This window comes from Babylonia areolata, chromosome 1 (genome assembly GCF_041734735.1).
Source record: "Babylonia areolata isolate BAREFJ2019XMU chromosome 1, ASM4173473v1, whole genome shotgun sequence".
Lineage (NCBI taxonomy): Eukaryota > Metazoa > Mollusca > Gastropoda > Neogastropoda > Buccinidae > Babylonia > Babylonia areolata.
This window is the reverse complement of record NC_134876.1, coordinates 5,606,017-5,626,908: the sequence shown is the minus strand read 5'-3', so window position 1 is coordinate 5,626,908 and position 20,892 is coordinate 5,606,017. Positions and strand designations below refer to the sequence as shown.

Below are 20,892 nucleotides of genomic sequence, written 5' to 3'. Positions count from 1 at the left end.
TAAAAGTCACATATCATGGCACTCAACATCAAAAACCGACCTCCAAAAAGGCACTATTTTAATCTGACCTCTGAACCGACATGTTTACATGCTCTTCAATTTTTTGCGGTATCATCACAGTGACCTTTCAAAACTGCTACAGACACGTGCAACAATTCCAGTGTGATAGGAGCTGTTGCATTCGTGTTGATCTGGGCAATACCACAGTTTGGTAATCACAGTATTTCCCCTCAAGAGGGAATGAGTAGTGTTCACAAGGCGTATACGTTCACTCCGCCAGTCACACACAGGAGTGGAGGGGAAGAAGTGTGGATACATGCATTGCCTTGATCTGACACACGGTGGCCAAGAAGTCCTTGCACCATCCATGTAAACAATACCAAATGATCGTCTATCGAAATCAGATAGAACTGAAGGTTAACCTTTAAATGGACACCGCAAAAGCAAAATAGACCATCAAGCCGGCATGTTCTGATTAGATGCTAGCATCGTGACAAAAATCCCACTTCCATGCGTAAGCAATAAACAAAGATATTCGAGGCGATCCAACTTCGCTTCTTTTAGACTGAAAGGTGCTAAATTTGAAAGACCCCTATCTGTTCTTTGCTGCATCTACAACAAAATACCCGTGGACTTCCGATTTGCACACACATCCATCCATCCATCTCTCCATCTAGTAGTACGGATACTATGCCAATGTATATGCATACTTTTATACTTGTGTGTGTGCATGTGTGCACATTCTCATATATCCATGTATTGAGGCTAGCTTCCAGTTTTAGTCTGAGGGGTATGTCTGTGCTCAAATGTTTTATTTTGATTTTTAAAATGTTTCCATCTTTGCTAAAATAAGCCAATCTCATGAACTCGCATCCCCATGCAATTTGTTGGAGTACTTTGTCATCAAAACCTTGCACATTTGTCTTCATGTACATGAATGTGTGTGGTTTGCTTTCATGCACTTGTGCTAAGTGTGTTGGGTTATGCTGCTGGTCAGCACTTGTAGTGTAGCATATATATAAATGGATTTGTCCAAAGCAGTGACACCTGCTTGAGAAAGTGAAGCTGAAACTGCACATATATGAGTAGCAATAATTTAATCAGTTCAGAATACTTAATTTTCTGTTTGCTCTTTACAGGCTCCCCTGTACAGGTTGTTCAGTGAGTGAAGATGAATGCATTGTGCAAGCGACTGGCACAGGCATGTCTCCGAAGTGTATGGTGGCAGGGAAAGAGAGGCCTGAGCACTCAAACACATGATGCCCCCCAGGTAGCTATTGTGGGAAGTGGGCCTGCAGGATTCTACACAGCTCAGCAGCTTATCAAGGTTAGCAATGTGTTTGTTTGAGGATAAAAACTGTCACACTGACATGTATATCCCCCAAAATGGAGTATAACTGCCTGCATCACATGGTAGGGTAAAAAAGTTCATTCACACAACAGCCCACTCATACATATGAATGAATGTGGAATTCACAGCTCATGAATGAAAAAACCCAAACTGACATGTATACAAATTCTTTTTTTTTATTTTTAAATTTAATGTCTTTTCACTTTGAGTGATGTTAGATGTGTCTTGTGTGTGTTTGTGTGTAGAAGATGAGAATGTTGTGGGGATGGTACATAAAGGGGGATATGCAGAGTAATGATAAACTGCAAAAACAGAAGCAACAAATTGTATAAAAATTAGTGCACACATGTGCATGCACTCACATATGTATGTGTGCACGTGTGCGTGCGCACCCACCCACCCACCCACATTTTCTAAAACCATGCAAATGAATAGACTTTAGACCAAGAAATGCAACAACAACAACAAACACACACACACACACACACACACACACACACACACACACAAGTGATACTGCCTGGTAACATTTAGTTTAAAAGTATTTTATTGTTGTTAATGGAACTTTGATAATTTATATCAGTTTTCTGGTACCCTTTCATTGTTGCATGAAATGTTTTCAATATTTCACAATGGTTTTTCAATTTTACAAAATAGCTTTTCATGGTTGCCTGTTAGCCTGAATACTTTGCAGCTCTGTCCAGTTCACTTTACAAACCCAGGTTATGACTAACAGGCTGAAAACAGAGACTGTGAGCATCAACCTTTGTCTTCTACCTTTGATATCATGTGTGAGACAAATGACTTTTAGGGTGGATATTTTTCTTTTTTTGTTGGAACTGCCTACAGGTTCATACCATGATTGATGAGAGCAGTTCAAATAAGTGGCTTTGTGTGTTTTCTGTAAAAAATTCACAGACGTTCACATAGCAGCAAAGGAGAGGGATTACTTGATCCACTTAGAACACTCACTGATCCAACTGTACAGAATCTTCCTTGGGGCATAGTTGAGGGGCAGGGATGGAGGGGTTGGTGTGGAGGTTATATGCTGTGTTATAGTTATTTCTATGGTGTGTTTTGAATTCAGTGAGAAGCACAAGCATACCATGTATGAGAAAAAATATTGCTTGAGTATCAAGCTGTTAAGATGACAGCCAGGAGAGACCAGCAATCTTCGTAAATGAAAAAAACACAACTTGTATATATAGGTAGATAGATGTAGCAAGATAGATACTGATATAGAGATGCATTTGTCATTCAGAAGTGACAATGTTGACACAGGGTCATCCCACACTGAAGGTGGACATGTATGAAAAGCTGCCTGTACCATTTGGCTTGGTGCGCTTTGGTGTGGCCCCTGACCACCCTGAAGTGAAGGTAATAGTGTTTGATTCTTTATGGTTTGTATTGCTGTACTATGATCATAATTGTCTCGCTTTGTTTTCTTATTGTTAATTTTAGGCAGCCAACTTCATGGTTGAAGAATCTGCTACACTCTCTGGAGGAGGGTGAGGGAAGGAGAGGGTGAGGGCTTGCAGTTTTTTGTTTTTGGTAGGATTTTTTGACACATGTGACCGTTTCTAATTCCATCATTAACTCTCTCCATACGAACGGCGAAAGAGACGACGTTAACAGCGTTTCACCCCAATTACCATCATCAAAATATTGCAAGTGGAAGGCTCTTATACTGAAGACGTGAATGTTGACAAAGAATACCACAATTCTGACGACAGAAGCTAAAGGTTGGGTCATTCAGACACCCACTGGACATCCGAGGGGTCTGTGTAGAGGAGAAGAGAGGACTGGCCGTACTGAGTGAGTTAAAGAAGCTGTATTTGGTCTTCGGGGCTGATGCATGCTTTTTGAATGGTGTCATTCATACCACCTGCCTAATGCTACCCAAACTGGCCTTTGCTTCTGAAGGATGGTGATGGGATTCAATGTGTGCACACCGTGTTATGCATACGCATGAATCCTTGATTTATTGCCCCTATCAAAAGATTTGCCAGGAATGGAGTCAGAACCAAAGTTAACTTCAAGGGAAATAAATTCTCTGGGAACAAACGGCCCAGTGGTGTATATTTCAAGAATATCTTTAAAAACAGAAAGTCATGATAATATTTTCAGAAAATTTACTTATAATTACTTTTTTTTTAAAAATAGGAGATGTATTTGTTTGTTTTTATTTGTTTTTTTCAGAATTGTATCAATTCCTTTACTCAGACAGCCCAGGGAGAGCGGTTCAGTTTTATTGGCAATGTGGAAGTGGGCCGAGACATCACAGTGGGACAGTTGCGGGAGGCGTACACGGCTGTTGTCTTTGTATGTGGAACATTTGTTAAAAAAAAAGAAAAAAAAAAGGGGGGGGGGGGGGTGGGGGGGGGGGGGGTCAGAGTGTGTGTGTGTGCATTCATGAGTGTGTGATTTTGTAGTGTAAGGTTTTAGTTAGTAATCTGTTTTGAACTTTTATGGGTGAACTGATGTGGGCAGTTTGTCAACATTTACACGATTGTCATTGCTTTACAAAATATGTTTAATGGTGTTAAGAAATGTTTTGCAAAATAAAAGAAAACAACAACAAAAAACTCTTGATCTGTAAGTTTTATTGTAAAGCAATGAGAGACTGCTGTTCTGGCACGTAACTGACTCATTATAATTATTTTTATAATTATTATTATAATTATTATTATTATTATTATTCAGATTCGTTATTGTTGTTTATTAGAAGATACTAATTATATTCAAATAATGTTTCTTAATTCTTTCTGTTTTTACATTAAGAATACTAGTTATTACCTGCAGTGTGTGGATGTATGTATGAAACGATGTATGTGACATTTTTTACATTTGTATCTTCGTAATATTTGTAGGGGCTGTTGTTGGCTTTTACAGTTATGGTCCCCATGTTGTTTACTTGTCTATGTTGTGATAATGCACCTGACCAAATTTCTCCAGTTGGAGATAATAAAGTTATTCTTATCTTATCTTATCTTACCTGTTTATTAATGCTTTTTGTTGTGTGTGTTCAATATTTTTACAGTGTCATGGAGCCAGTAATGATCGCCAGTTAGGCATTTCAGGGGAGGTAAGTTAGAATTGTGGCAGTGCCGTGACATTTTTATTATGAGGAAAATAAAAGTTATCATTTTATAGTCTAAAATTTACACACATGCTTGAAGCGGCTTTATTCATTTATTTATTCACTTTTGTAGAGAGAACATAAAAAGGCACTGGTCAAGGTGAAAATCATACTAAAGCAATTACTGCTTACAAAGAGACTTTATGACAAAAAAGAACTTTGAGGAAAGTTATAGGTGAGTTGGATCAATGAGTGATCAGTTATTGTGTTTTAATATGAGTTTTTATGTGTCTGAGCTGAAAAAAAAAGATGTAGGATATTTGATCCACCATTTCTGAATTTCAAGCTGCAAGTAGCAGGGTAAAAAACATGATTAATAAAATCATTTTTTATTTATCCAAGAAGTAGTGTCATATGGAATAACAGAATCATGTGATATCACACCGTCTATTGCTTTAAGGATGAATATGTTCCACAGAATATGTTGGTGACAATAGTCCTTAAAAAAAGACTCTGTGTGTGTGTGTGTGTGTGTGTGTGTGTGTCTTTCACATAAATGGTGCTTGTTTAAATCAAATGCTGCATTTAGTCAATGAGCTGTTGATAGCATTGTTGATAGGATGTTCTTTTGGTTTGTTCCAGAATTTGCCAAATGTGTTGTCTGCTCGTTCGTTTGTGGGCTGGTACAATGGTTTACCACAGGACAAAGAGGTATTCATTTCAGACTGGTAAAACTTTGGGTCCTGACTGGATATGAAAAATAAGACTGAACTGCTCATGCCATTTGCTTCATTATTCTTTATATCATGTTAGAACTTGCTCAAGAGAAATTTATGGTAATGAGGAGTGATAGGATACAGAAGGGACAGATCTGAAGATTCCTTGCAAAAAATGTCTCTTTTTTGATAAGGTAGTTGAAAATTGTCAAGTAACCATGGGTCAGTCTCAGTAGTAGGGTGTGTTACTTACCTGTTGTACATTCTGCTGATGTAGTCATAATTATGAATATGTTGGTGATGTGAATTGAAATATATTTTAAGTTAAGACAGTTAAGAATTTGTTAGTTTCAGTGACTTGTACGCACCATATTCTCCATCTGTTGTGACTATCTTTGAGATTGAAATGCTATTTTAATTACACATACTTAACCGTGACCCAACTAGTGCAGACTCCGGCAGGGGTCTGACATTCCTGTCCTGTGCAAACTACTATCCACCTATGCGGAGAAAACGAAAGTAACTACGGCTGATAACCTCCCGGAAGTAGTTAACCTCCCCTTTGTCCCGTTGGGTAGCGCCCTCTTTTTCCGGCAGCCATCATGACTCCTGTTCCTGTGCTCTTCATATGGCTAAGTTTTTTTTTGTATTTTCTGTCTGTCTTTTGATTCTCTGGCGTTTTTTGTTTTTTGTCAAATTATGTCTCAAACCAGGTCACATAATTATGTAGCTCGATTGGGCGATTGCGCTAAAATTAAGGTGCAATCACAATCGATTCGCTGACACTCTGGGCCCTCTACTCCTGGCCCTCAACAACACCAACCCACTGCCTCCCCTACTTCCTCTGTTCCCTCCGGTCGACTCCAGACCTCCACCACCTTCTACACCACCTCTGGTGACTTCTAGAGGTTTGTTGCCCCACACTCAGGTCAGTGTTGCCTTTAATGTCATTTTTATCGATCCGCGAACGCACTCAACGTGATCCGCGTTTTCTTGGCCCTGCCAGTCGGCAGTGCACGAGTCGACCTCCTCTATCTCTTTACCCATACCCACAGTTGCACCAATGGAATATGCCACAATCCTTTCGGGGAAACAACACCTTAAAAAAAAAAAAAGAAAAAAAAATGCTTGCTTTGGATCCGCACAATAGACTGGGCCCTATGTGCGATGCGTCCGTGGTGGTGTATGTCCCTCTCATGATGGTACCTACTTGGGCAATTACACAGCCCTGTCCCAGAGACTCCAGGGACCTCAAGTCTCTTGTTGCCAAATGTCTGCCCTTCTATGCATAGGCAACATGCCAGTGCTGTCTTTTTTTGGCAACGACAGAAAAGTGGCGAGGGGAGCGCCTATCGCCTGTCAGCTCACATGGAGGAGTTCTACAGATCTGGCTGTCATGCCTAAGGCAAGCCCAACATGGTGGCCTACCTCTGTCTCGTGCCACAGTTTCCTCCAAACACATATATCACTTCCACTATCGGCCCACAACCGATGTGGAATCATCAGATCAAACCACATATGCACCTTCTTGCATTGACGCTCAACCGCGCTCAAGTGAGAGAACCCTATAGGGTACGTGTTTCCTTCCCTTCCTTTGATTCGAAGGCCTTTCAGTAAAGTGTGGATTCAACACACTGACCCGATTTTCTTTGCGCTACATTTATCAGCACAGCTGTGGTCCACAGACCTCTCCCACAATACAGCTGCGGACCTCAGTCCCCTGCTCGCTGCGCTGGTGATGGCATATTGCCGTCAAAAGAGGGCGCTAACCAGCGGGACAAAGGGGAGGTTACCTACTTCAGGGAGGTTATCGGCCATAGTTACTTTCGTTTTCTCCGCATAGGCGGATAGTAGTTTGCACAGGACAGGAATGTCAGACCCCTGCTGGAGTCTGCACTAGTTGGGTCACGGTAAGTATGTTATTTAAACGTAATTTTAGATAGAAAATTTCCTTTTCCCTTCATGCATTTGTTGATTAGCATATTGATGAGAGGAAAGAACCTTCTATGCAAGGAGGAAAAAGTAAAGTGTAAACAATAAAGGTATATAGATAAGTAGATAGACAGTGGAAGAAATATTAATCTGGTTTGGTCATTTATTTCAGTAATTGTTGGACTAGATGACACCAGTAAAATATATATATATTTTTTTTACAAAATTTTGATATAATTTTGTAGTGCAATGTAATTTGAAGCAGTCTATAGATGGACATTGATGGAATGTTTTGTAATGACCCATGTGTACAAAGGCAGTGACTTAAAATTCTGTGGTGGGTCTTATTTTCACTTTTACGCTTACTTTACCCTTTTAAAATGTCTCTGTCTCTTCTTCCACTAGTAAATGACATAACAATACCTGCTATAACATTTGATCTAAAACTTATTGAAAAGCACTTTTTAATCATTTTTCTTTCTTTAAAAAAAAAATCTTTTTTTAACACTGAAAAAGATCAGGGAAATCAGAAGCACATATTTCCAGTCTGATCCTTTTCTTTTCATATCATTACTTGCATAAGCCCTTCTTCTTCTGCGTTCATGGGCTGCAACTCCCACGTTCACTCGTATGCACACGAGTGGGCTTTTACGTGTATGACCGTTTTTACCCCGCCATGTAGGCAGCCATACTCCGTTTTCGGGGGTGTGCATGCTGGGTATGTTCTTGTTTCCATAACCCAACGAATGCTGACATGGATTACGGGATCTTTAACGTGCGTATTTGTTCTTCTGCTTGCATATACACACGAAGGGGGTTCAGGCACTAGCAGGTCTGCACATATGTTGACCTGGGAGATCGTAAAAATCTCCACCCTTCACCCACCAGGCGCCGTCACCGTGATTCGAACCCAGGACCCTCAGATTGACAGTCCAACGCTTTAACCACTTGGCTATTGCGCCCGTCATAAGCCCTTAATAAATCAGATTTGATGTCAGCATGTGTGGGCTTCAGACATGGAATACACATCAGACACACCAAGAAGTATGCTTGCAGTTGAAGAACTTTGTGTTTGGTTTCAAGCTGGTTTTCACCATCAGAAAGAGCATTAAAAGCACCCAAAAGAAATGGGTGAAAGCAACAGTTAAAGAAAAGGAAAGTGAGCAAAAAGTGACACAGGACATTGGAGCAGTGACCTTGTGATAATGTGGTGTGTGCTGGTTTGAGTCCCAAATCTCATACATAGATGAGGAATTTTACTCCCCCCTCCGCTAGACCTTGAGTGGTGATCTGGGTGCTGGTCATTCAAATGAGACAATAAACGGAAGACCAAATGAGCTTGCACACAAATAACCTAAGGCAACAAAAGGGTTGTCTGAGATAAAATTCTACAGATAAATCCAGTTTGAAAAACAAATTCACTTGCAGAAAGAATTAGAAAAAACAAAACAAAACAAAACAAAACAAATTGGTGGTGCTACAGTGTGGTGACACACTTTCACTGGGGAGAGCAGGGCAAACTCTACACAGAGAAATCTACAGTGACCTGAAGTAACACAGCACAGCACAGCACAGCACAGCACAGCACAGCACAGCACAACACAACACAGTACAGTGAGCACAGTGCAGTATCTTCTTCTTTTTTCTTCTTTGTTCGTGGGCTGCAACTCCCACATTCACACGATTGGGCTTTTACGTGTATGACTGTTTTTACCCCGCCATGTAGGCAGCCATACTCCGCTTTCGGGGGTGTTCATGCTGGGTATGTACTTGTTTCCATAACCCACCGAACGCTGACATGGATTACAGGATCTTTAATGTGCGTATTTGATCTTTTGCTTGTGTTTACACACGAAGGGGGTTCAGGCACTAGCAGGTCCGCACATATGTTGACCTGGGAGATCGGAAAAATCTCCACCCTTTACCCACCAGGCGCTGTCACCGAGATTCGAACCCGGGACCCTCAGATTGAAAGTCCAACGCTTTAACCATTCGGCTATTGCACCCGTCACGGTGCAGTATAATATGCTACACTGCACTACAACACTACAACAGAACACAGTGCTACACAATGCAATGCAACGCAACACAACACAACACAAGTCTCCAAGTGAGGATCACACATGTGTTTCAGCTTGAAGTGAATTTGGACTGTGAGACAGCAGTGGTGTTGGGACAAGGCAATGTGGCTCTGGATGTGGCCAGGGTTCTTCTCATGCCTGTTGACATCCTGGCTGTGAGTGTGTGTGTATGTGTGTGTGTGTGTGTGTAACTGGTAAGTTTGTGTGTGTGTGTGTTTGTGTGTGTGTGTTTGCATTAGCATGTGTGTGTGTGTGTGTGTGTGTGTGTGTATGTGTGTTAGTGTGTGTGTGTTAACATGTATGTGTGTGTGTATGTGTGTGTGTTGAGATTTATTGAAGTGGGTCAGTCAGCCACTAACAAGTACCAAGCAAAAAAAAACTTGAACAAACACACACATACATGTATGCATGCATGCACACATATGCACATACATGCACACAAACACACATGTACACACATATGCATGCCCACATATGCACACAGTCAAACACACACACACACACACACACATGAACTTGTGGACAGATACAGACGTACATAGGTTTTAACAGAGACACATACACACATATGCATTCACAAGCACATATGTATCATTGTAAACATGTAAAAACATTCGCAGAGACACACACACACACACACACACACACACACACACACACATTGTAGTGACACACACATCCATACATCGGATTTCATGTGTGTTTGTTAATTAAGAGCTTTTTAAAAAAAAACAAACTCCAACCAGAAAACGGATGTTTCGGAGTACGCTCTTGAGGCCCTGTCAAGGAGCAGGATAAAAAGAGTGGAGCTAGTGGGACGGAGAGGCCCCTTACAGGTTGCATTCACCATCAAAGAACTGCGAGAGATGATCACACTGCCAATGTGCCGAACCATCATTGACCCTGAAGATGTAGAAAGTCTGGAAGAAAAGTTGAAAGGTGACAATGAAAAGTGATGATTAATTTCATACTCTTTTGACTGCTGATCATTGAGACAGATTTTAATTGCTGTGGAGAATTTTCATTCTTTTGACGTTGTTGGTCATTTCCTTTATGTTTTATCTTTTGTGTTACTGTATTTCAGAAACTAATATCCAAATCTTTATGAGCATTGTTTTCCTTTTTTTGTCAGTTCATGAGTGGCGTTATTGCTGTGGTGTTATTTCTCATTATTCTGTCAATCTTACCTTTTAAATTGGGTTAGAAAATTATTTTATTTAAAACAGATGCTGTTAATTCTTTAAGTGCATTTTAGATATATGTACTGATGCGTGTGTGTGCTCATGTTTGGGCGTGTGTGTGTGTGTGTGCTGCATTCTTATGCATGTGAAAGCATATGTGCATGAGTGTTTGTAATTGTGTGTGTGTATGTGAGTGTGTCTACATGATAAAGTTACCATAATTGTTGCACTGGTTAACAATTCATCACTAATTTAAAGTTTCTCAATGTGTGACAGAAGGTACAAACTCTTTTCAACAGCATGTCATAATACAGCTTACTTGCTGCTCATGTTTCTATTCCAAATTTATATCTTATTAATATTTCTGATGATTTGCTTTTACTGTGATTGAAACATGTTATTGCACTGAATATTAATGTTTGGTTAGTGGTTTCTTGAACTGACTTATCAACCAAGTGTGTTTTTATAATTTGGACTGATTTCAGATTTGTCAAGACCTCGACGGCGGTTGATGGAATTGTTGTTCACAGCAGGTGTGAACCCACCGGAAAAGTACACAAAGATTTGGGCTGATGCGAACAGATCATGGCGTCTCAAGTTTTTGCGAAGTCCGACAGAGATGTTGTCCTCCAGTGACGGACGGAGTCTGGAGGGGGTCAAGTTCACCATCAATCAATTGCAGGTAAGGTTCAGATGGCTGCACTGTTGACACAGAACTACACTGTTTCACTTTCCAGGTTTGGTGCTTCTTTTCTGGATGGAAATTAAAGTGTGAATAACAGTGTGAATGTATATGTTGTTTCAAATCTCTGATCCCTACAGGAGGGTTGATTTGTGTTGAATGTCCTGGCCTTATTTGTTTTTTGTTTTGTATTACTCCATAGCCTGAAAACTGTCATTGGATTTAATATCTCATAGTATACAAGTTTAGTTTTTTGCGAAAAAAAGCTTACTCCACAGGGATATTGCTTGCATGGCTGTGTGTGGATGCCAAGCAACATTTTTTTCATAGCTTAACATTGCTTGGGGTTTGTCAAGATTTTGTTTGATGCTCCTCTTGTTTTTTAAATTTTTTTTTAACTTTATGGTAAATTTCAGGACTGAAGGAGGATCTGCAGCCTATCTCTTTTGACTCTGAGATTTTTGACATGCAGTTGATCATGGGGCATTTGTATGTTTTGTTGGACAGGGAGATAACTTTGAAACACAGCGTGCTGTTCCCACTGGTCAGACAGAAGTCATTCCCTGTGGTTTGGTAAGTTAAGGACTGTCCTCTATGTGTGTGTGTGTGTGTGTGTGTGTGTGTGTGTGTGTGTGAAAATTCATGTGTGAATGCATGTGAGTGTGTGTACATGTGAGCGCGTGTGCATGTGTGTGTGTGTGTGTGTGTGAGTGTGTGTGTGTGGTGGGAGGAGGATGCAAGCATGCACCATACAGACATATGCACATGTGCCCACACAAGAGTCTCAGTATATTATTCAGAGCACATGTCCACACTACATGCTCAAGGCACATGTCTTAAGCATATAAGAGGCTGGAAGCATATCTGTTGGCATCTGAAACGATCTGAGCAAAACTGATGCATAAATACAAGCAAAAAGAAACAACCAGAATTATTAGGCTGACCTAATTTTAACAAATTCTGAGACACAAATAATCAGTAACTCTTTTCTGGGCTTCCAGGTGTTGAGGAGCATAGGCTACAAAGGCTCCCCAATAGACGACACGCTGCCCTTTGACCCACAGCAAGGGGTCATACCCAACACCAACGGCAGAGTGAATGGGTGCAAAGGTTTGGGCGTTGGGTTGTTTTTCCCTCTCACCGTGTTTGTTTGTCTGCAAGCCAGTTCACTGTCACTGCCAGGGAATGCTTATGTAAAATAACTTTGAAATAGGGAACCAGCTGCCATGGCAGAGTGGTTAGCATTGTGAACTGATGACTGGTTGGATGTTGGTTCAAGTCCCCATGAGGAGTGGGACTTTCCAGCCTTTGACTTGCTCCTACCCACAGTTGAGTGTCCTCTGCTCTCAAATGGGAAGACTGGGACTACAAATTTGATTGTCATCCTCATCCACTTCACAGATGTGTTTTTGAAAGTGTTGCTCAGATTTCCTGACCACTGCTTTAACTGGTTCAACCCAGTTCCTGAATGCTATTTGGACGTTGCAGATCGTCATTCTCCGTCTGTGCTCAAATAGCATTTAGGCGAAGAAAATGTTCAGTTAAACTGGTACATCAGCTTGCCAGTATGCATTGAACTGTATGGAATGGAAACGACTGGAACAGAACTTCCTTCCTATCAGGCACTTGCTGACTAATTTGAATGATTAGAGTGTTTTTTAATCCAGTTTTCTGCATTGTTATGGCAAAGTGTCAAAGGCTTACTGCACAGCATATGTTTTATGAAATTATGATGGACTCTGGCAGTGAAGTCAACCCAGATAATGGTGAACTGACAAATAATTATCCAATAATTGTGGGGAAAGTGGCAGAGATGAAATTTCTTTTTGGCAGCAAAGTTTCAAATGATTTGAATCAATAACTTGTCTTTAAAAACTAAACTTTGTAAAACAAGACCCAAAGTTTATTACCATTTCTGTTTTTTAATTTAAAGGCAAGAATAGAATACTGCATACTGTTTCTTGAAATTTCTGCAGTTTGTGTCAAAAATATATTTCAGTCATGATGTGAAGATAGGTAGCAGCTGGTTAAGCGGTGGTTATAAAATTGTGACTGAAGTGAAACACCCCTCCCAACTGATGCAGTCGTACCAAAACATGCTAGGCTTGGAAGGCTGCACAGGCAGAAGACTTTATAGGGCTGTAAGGGTGAACTCTTGGGTCTTTTTGATGTGGGATGATTGTGTAAAAGGAAGTGTAGAGTACGGGCTTGTAGTCTTAAACCTAAATGGATCTTTATGAAAAGAGTGTGTGTATGCATACATATCTTTAACAGGCGAAAGAAACTCCAAGGGGAATGTGCTTTCTCTTTCATTGGACCTGTCATCTGGAACAAACTCCCTTATCATGCCTGATACGCTCAGTCTTTGTCCTCTTTCAAACCAGCTCTCAAAACTCACCTTTTCCACAGTTGTTATGATCAGTTTTTCCACCCTCTGTGTCTGTTTGCTATTGTTGATGAGTGGAGAGAGGAATGGGGCTGAATCAGTATGAATGTGTGTGTGTGTGTGTGTGTGTGTGTGTGTGTGTGTGTGTGTGTGTGTGTGTGTGTGTGTGTGTGTGTGTGTGTATGTGTGTGTGTGTGTGTATGTGTGTGTGTGTGTGTGTGTGTGTGTGTGTGTGTATGTGTCACATGTTTATTTTGTGTGAGGCAAATAAGCAAATGGATATTATGAAATGTATCTGCATCAATGTTTGCATGTGTAATTGTAGCTAAGAGTGCTCTGGGCTCTTCGGAGATAGGGCGTCCAAATATTCGTTATTATTATTATTATTATTGTTGTTGTTGCTGTTACAACAACAACATGATAATGATAATGACAACAACAACAACAACAACAACAATAATGATGATGATGATAATAATAATAATATGATGATGATGATGATGATAATGATAATAATAATGATAATCATTAGTGTTACCAGTATCATCATCATCATCATCATCATCATATTATTATTATTATTATTACTATTGTTAGTAGTAGTAGTGTTGTTATTATTATTATTATTATTATATGTGTGTGTGCATGTGTGTGTGTGTAGGACTGTACTGCAGTGGGTGGATCTCCAGAGGACCAGTGTTTGTCATCCTGGGCACCATGAGCGATGGGTTCTCCACAGGCAAGGCTGTGCTGGCTGACCTGCAGTCTGGTCTTCTCTCCGGCACCTCTGGGGGAGGCAAGGAGGCGGTGTTCAGTCTGCTGAAGCAGAGAGGTGATGACGTTTGTTGTCGGTACTTGTTCAGAGATGTGTGTGTATGTGGTGTGTAGCAGGTGTTTGGTTGTTGTGTTGTGTGAATTTGTGTGTGTGTGTGTGTGTGTGTATGTGTGTGTTGTGTGAGTGTGTGTTTGTGAATTGTGTGTGTATGTGTGTGCGTGCGTGCGTGTGTGTGTGCGTGTGTGCATGCGTGCGTCCGTATGTGTGTGTGTGTGTGTGTGTGTGTTTGCAATGTTGTGTTAATAATATTTGATTATTTTGCTAACATGAAATATCAAAGAATTTTTATTTTTACAGCGTAGCGGTATTGTTGATATATCTACAAAAAGATCACATCAAATCAAAGCAAATCGTGTAGTTCAGAGCCCAGATGATCCAAGCATTTCAGGACTGAAAACCTGTCAAATATTAAAGCCAGTCAGAGATCATGTAAACAATGTTAAAATATATATTAATGTTTAAAAAGACCAATTTACAACCAAGATTTGTTCACACCCTGTAAAAAAAATGGAAACAAATTAAAAAAATTTTAAATTTTTTTTTATTTTATAGAAATTCAGATGGATCTATGTTCATTGCTTTATCCCCAAACTGGCCATTTATCATAATATGATGTGTACGTCTGGAGCCATTCCAGTTGCTGATAAGATCTTGTGAAGAAAGTTGTTGATAGTTACAATTTGTAAACAAAATAAATAAGTAAGAATAAAAGATTAAAGAAAGAAGAAGATACTTTTTTTTTTTTTTTTTTTTTTAAAGCAAGGTATTTGCAGGTGTCATGACTTCTTTTTTTCCAGATGTGAGACCAGTGACATTTTCCGAATGGGAAAAGATTGATAAAGAGGAAATATCCCGAGGCCAAAAGAAGGGAAAACCTCGGGAAAAGATCGCTTCTGTGGAGCAGCTGTTGCAGACTGCTTGGTCATAGGAGTGGTGTCAGCATGAGGGGCCATGAAGGCCAATATATGTATATTTGCTTGGAAGAGCATGTAAGACACCGTTATGATGATATAGGTATATTGTGTTTTCTCTTGAAATAGTGTGTTAGACAGTCATGTGCTGATATATGTATATTTTGTTTCTTCTAAAAATAGTAAGACACCGTATGATGAATATATATATATATATATATATATATATATATTGACTTAAGTTTATAGCTGGGCCAACAGCAAAGTGAGAGCTGTATTATCAATGGCTTCTCCATTGCAATGGGAAATCATTTACAGCTTAGTCTTTTGTGAAGGACTATGACTCTCAAACTAGGAGGCAAGATTGCACTGGCTCTTAGTGCTGCAGCCTTGACGGCTACTTGGCCTTTGGGAACCATCCCAATGCCGACTGTCCTAAAGCCTTCTTGGCTGAGAGAGTGGGGGATGTAACTTGGGCAAGACACTCTCCACTTGAATCAAATCCTAGCCCAAATAGTTGGGACAGCAGTTGCCTCCTCTGCTGTTCTGATGGTCATAGTCAGACACGACTGACTATCATGAGTGTGTGTGTGTGTGTGTGTGTGTGTGTGTGTATCTTGTATGTTCTCAAAGAGTGAGTGAAATAATCAAGAGTGCCTGTATATGTATATATATATATACTTAAAATAGCGTATATGTATGTATATACCATAATGTGTGTGTACAGATCTATCTGTCTATCTATCGATCTATCTATCTGTGTACCTATCTATATGTATATATATATATATATATATATATGTGTGTGTGTGTGTGTGTGTGTGTGTGTGTGTGTGCACTTAAAAGGGTGTGTATACATATACTTGACACCATGTAATGATATATGATTTCTCACATAGTGAGTGAAATCACTGAGCGCATATATCTTTATTTAGCATGGACAGCATCACCTGATTTTTTTTCATCTGCACTGTTTCAGTGGCATTATTCCCATGCTGCTCATTCCAAGTCCCCCATATATGGCCACACCTGGGTTTGTCTGTCGCAGTCTTAGTGCCGGTAGTCCACAGGGAACCATCGAAGGTAGCCAGGGCACACACCAGAGGAGACCCTGCACTGCTGCTGAGTCACTTTGGTGGTGTTCAGTAGTGCCTGTTCTGATTTAACATACTTAGGACACCACCTAATAAACCCCTTACTGACAACAATAATGGCTTAGTCATGGATCCAGACTGATTGAGCCTCTCCCCCAGAGTGGAGAATGCCACCACATCCCTCCAGCGACAGTCCCCCATGAATCTGCCGACATTGAAGACCTTCACAGGACTTACCCCAAGCGCAGACGTGGAGGGGTATCGAAACTCAGGTCACCATAAGAGCAGGGCATAAAAGGGCATATAATTTGAGACATAAAAAAAAAAAAATCATTGATGATGAAGAAGGTGGAGTGGGTGACAATGATGATGATATTGCTGCTGCTGTGAAGGTCCATTCAAGTTTGGCACTATGTGACAGGGCTGTACACTACACTTCCTGTCATAATGATAACCTGGTGTTAACCACGCCCGAGAGATACAGGTATTTGAGGTGTTAGTCAGGAAATTAGATCAATGCACCTATAGACACATCCATGAAGGGGATGATACTCCACTATGTGGTCCCAGTCTTCCCATTTCAGCCCATAACACACTAAATTCTGGGTAGGAGCTGGCCTTGGGCTGAAAAACCCACCCCTGCTGGGAATCGAACCCGCATCCTCCCAGTCGTCAATAAGTGATGCCATGGCGGCTGGTGCTTCTGAATATTTTTTTTATATTTCATTCTCATAGAATTAATTAAATCAGCATGGTGTACTTATAATAGTGTGGACAATGCAATATATACTATGAATGCTGTGTGTACATTGAATTGCATGTCAGACAGTACAATGAATGTTGCTTTTTTTCTCATTGAATGTGTGAAATCAGCATGTATGAATACAGTTAGAAGAGTGAGGAGGACACTATATGAATATTGTGCATCCTCAAAGCATGAATAAGAATTGGATTTTACATCTCTCCACCCACACACAACCCCTCCACTAGAACTTGAGTGGTGGTCTGGGTGCTGGTCTTTCAGATAAGATGATGATGTGAGGTCCCATTTGCAGCATGCTGTGTGTGCATGTAAATGAACTCTATGGCAATAAATACACTTGTAGACCAAAATAAAAAAAAGGTATTAAAAAAAGGTGGCGCTGCAATGTGGTGATTGCTCTCACTAGGGAGAGCAGTCTGAATTTCACACAGAGAAATCTGTTGTGACAATGCAGTACAATACAGTACCATACAATGCAGTACAATACAATATGATGCAAATCCAACATGACTACATACGTTTAGATCAGAGCAGTATGGATGACACTGGGAATTCTGTCTGTTCTAATTAAGTCAAGGTACTAAGCCCTTGAAGAGTGATGTCCATTTTATATTCTTTAGAATTTTTTTTTCAGCATACTAGGGTACATATCTTTGCTTTCACCTGCCGCAGTAGAACAAGCTTTCTTAAATGTTCTAATTAAGTCAAGGTACGAAGTCCTTGAAGAGTGATGTCCATTTTATAATCTTTAGATTTTTTTTTTCAGCATACTAGGGTACACATCTTTGCTTTCACCTGCTGCAGTAGAACAAGCTTTCTTATTTGTGGACAGGTTCAGATGTGTCAGGCCATACAGCTCAGTTATCTAAATTAGTGTTGCACATCTGTTGTACTGTGCAAGTTGTTGAATTTCATGATACACCTCAGAAGAACGAACGAACAAACGAACGAAGTTTTTTTTTTTTATTGAGGGAAGTGGAATAAGCATACATGTGCTATTTTTCATCCAGCCCTCAGGGCAAATGGAAAATGAAAATGAATCAAAGCATCCACAAAGTAGCAAAGAGACGAAGAAATAAAGACATGACATTCACATACACATTTAAACATACACATCTACATAATCCTGATACAAACATATTATGAAGGAAAAAGATCAAACCCCCACCCCCCTCCAAAAAAACAAAAGAAACACACAGACCCTCCCAAGCCCCCCTCGTCCCCCCCTCCTCTGCCCCCCCTCCCCCCCCCCCCAAAAAAAAAGTATGCAGGACAAGAGAAAGACATAGAGAGACCAACAGCCATACAGACCATCTGAGAATGACTCTGAAACACACACACACACACACACACACACACACACACAGACTGAGAAAGTCATATTCAAGCGTGCACATGCACACATGCACACACACACACTTGCAGAAGGAGAGAGAGAGAATGATTATTGACCTCATTACCAGGGTCCAGAGTACTCAGATCAATGTGATGCGACAGTGACCATGAGTGAGAGAGAGAATTGAAGTTATATTCAAGGGAACAGGAGCTGAAAATGATGAATAAATTTTAAAAAAAGAAAAGAAAAAAAAGAAGAAGAAATAATTCATAACTGAAATAATATTTTTGGATGAAACACATGAAAATATAAAGGTTAACACTTAAAAAAGTAAATACCTTTCAGAAATGAAATTTCATTTGAGGATGAACTACACAGAAATACTATTGCTTAAGAAAAGGAATTGTGAGTGTCCACTTCCGTTTTTGCTGTGTTATTTAATTCACAATGTGAACTTTGTTTTACTTGATGGAGGTGTGTCAACGAGTGTGAGCAAAACTCAGATATCCTGTTTGTCTTGAATTTCATTTTAATTACACATACTTAACCGTGACCCATTAGAGCAGACTCCGCCAGGGGTCTGACATTCCTGTCCTGTGCAACCTACTATCCGCCTGTGCGGAGAAAATGAAAGTAGCTACGGCCGATAACCTCCCGGAAGTGGGTAACCTCCCCTGTGCCCCCCCTGGCTAGTGCCCTCTTTTTCCGGCAGCTATCTCGACTCCTGTTCCTGTGCTCTGCATATGGCTAAGTTTTTTTTTCATATTTTCTATCTGTCTATCGATTCTTTGGCGTCCTTGTTGTTTGTCCAATTATGTCTTTAACCAGGTCGCATAATTATGTGGCTCGTTTGGGCGATCAGGCTAAAATTAAGGTGCGATCGCAATTGATTTGTGGACACTCTGGGCCCTCTACTTTGGGCTCTCTCAACAACGCCAACCTGCCGCCTCCTCCACTTCCTCCGCTACCTCCGGTTGACTCCACGCCCCCACTGCCTCTGATGTCTCCTCCGGTGACTTCTAGGGGTTCGTTACCCCATACTCAGGTCAGTGGTGCCATTGATACTATTCATTTCCATCCCCGAATGGACTCGACACGATACGCGTTTTCTCGGTCCTGCCAGTCGGCAGTGCCCGAGTCGATCTCCTCTGTCACTTTGCCCATACCCACAGTATCACTAATGGAATGTGCCACAATCCCTTTGGGAAAAACAACACAATACACTGCCTTTGGATCCGCACGCTAGACAGGGCCCTATGTGCGATGCGTCCTTGGTGGCGGCCGTGACATCGGCTCATGCGCCCACCACGCGGCATGCCTCTTCCGTCTCAGATCCTATTGTGACCGAGGCGCTTATGGATGCCTTCCCCATGTGTAGGGAGGAAGATGGACCACTAGGGGACACGCTCGCTCATATGCGTGCACCCTCCTCGTCCCGAGCAGTCGATCCAAGGGGCGCAACTCCTGTTTCGGCGCCCTTTCCGGTCACCGCAGCAGTTACTTCCCTTGCACCGACATCGCCCCTTGCCTTCAGTGCGCGTATGTGCACAGCCCCTACAAACTGTGCGGTGATGACCCCATCTGCCGTACAGCCGGTTGCTCCTGTTTCCCACCAACTAATGGCGGATCAGCAAGCTGCTCAACCAAACAACCAGCAACTCATTGTCAACTTGATGCAACAATTATGCACCACTCTGCTTCCTGGTGCCACACCTACTACTGCTCATTCTTCTGCTGCAGCAAATCCACTTCCACCCTCCACGACCACTTCCCAGCAGCCTGGTCACGTGCCCAGCACACAGCCTGACCCATCATCCTATGCCACAGAGAGACATTTTCTGATGGGGACACTGATACAGAGGAACCACCTTTGGAAGATAATCAGCTGGTTTCCTCGCAAGAAGCACTAGCCCTCCTAGCTTCCTACACTCCAGATAGGGTGGAGACAATTCGTGCACCGGGCACGCCTCCAACCTATGGTGCTATGGAGATTACGGGCATCCACAGATTCTCCCATGCCCCTCACTATGCTCTTACACAATCGACCATGGTAGTCGAGGCCCTGCAGAACACACTGGCACGCATCAGGGGCCAACCCATCAGTGATGTCCCCTCTGACTCTGTTCCAAATTTTCCAGCTGCAATGGGTTGAGGGACATTCCTGAAAACTCTGCCCCGAACCACTTCAAAACCTCCACTTTTAGTTTTGGGCCATATTCCTCAAAAAACCCTTCCTCTTTCTCATGAGGACCTCCTACTCCTCCCGCAAAACTTGCGTGACAGTCGCAGAGTAACATTACCTGACAAATTCCTTATGGATCTGGAGGAAGCTCACACTCACACCAGCTGGCCTCCTCTAGTGTCAAGAGCACAACATCCGCCTGACAGCACAACATGTCCCAGCCAAGCTGAACATTCTCGCAGATTACCTTAGCAGATCCCACACTGTACTCCAAACGGAGTTGACCCTGTCACACTCGACGCTTCAACTGATCTGGGACCTTTGGTACAAACCACATGTGGATCTCTTTGCCTCAAGATTCAA

General features: G+C 41.4%; 1 protein-coding gene across 2 annotated transcripts; it reads left to right on the top strand.

The window, feature by feature from the left end:
- The first annotated feature begins 80 nt into the window (after positions 1-80).
- Positions 81-18,189, top strand: LOC143290955 (NADPH:adrenodoxin oxidoreductase, mitochondrial-like). 2 transcript variants are annotated; one of them, XM_076600533.1, is made up of 13 exons: positions 81-211; positions 1,140-1,327; positions 2,633-2,728; positions 3,551-3,673; positions 4,392-4,436; positions 5,073-5,141; positions 9,213-9,314; positions 9,906-10,098; positions 10,826-11,022; positions 11,530-11,595; positions 12,024-12,132; positions 14,070-14,240; positions 15,041-18,189. In XM_076600533.1, the coding sequence occupies exons 2-13, from the start codon at positions 1,172-1,174 to the stop codon at positions 15,169-15,171; spliced, it is 1,458 nt and encodes a 485-aa protein (XP_076456648.1). In that variant the 5' UTR covers positions 81-211; positions 1,140-1,171; the 3' UTR covers positions 15,172-18,189. The 2 variants fall into 2 exon arrangements, with proteins under 2 accessions (XP_076456648.1, XP_076456657.1); XM_076600542.1 differs by having other exon boundaries at positions 105-369.
- Positions 18,190-20,892: the final 2,703 nt, after the last annotated feature.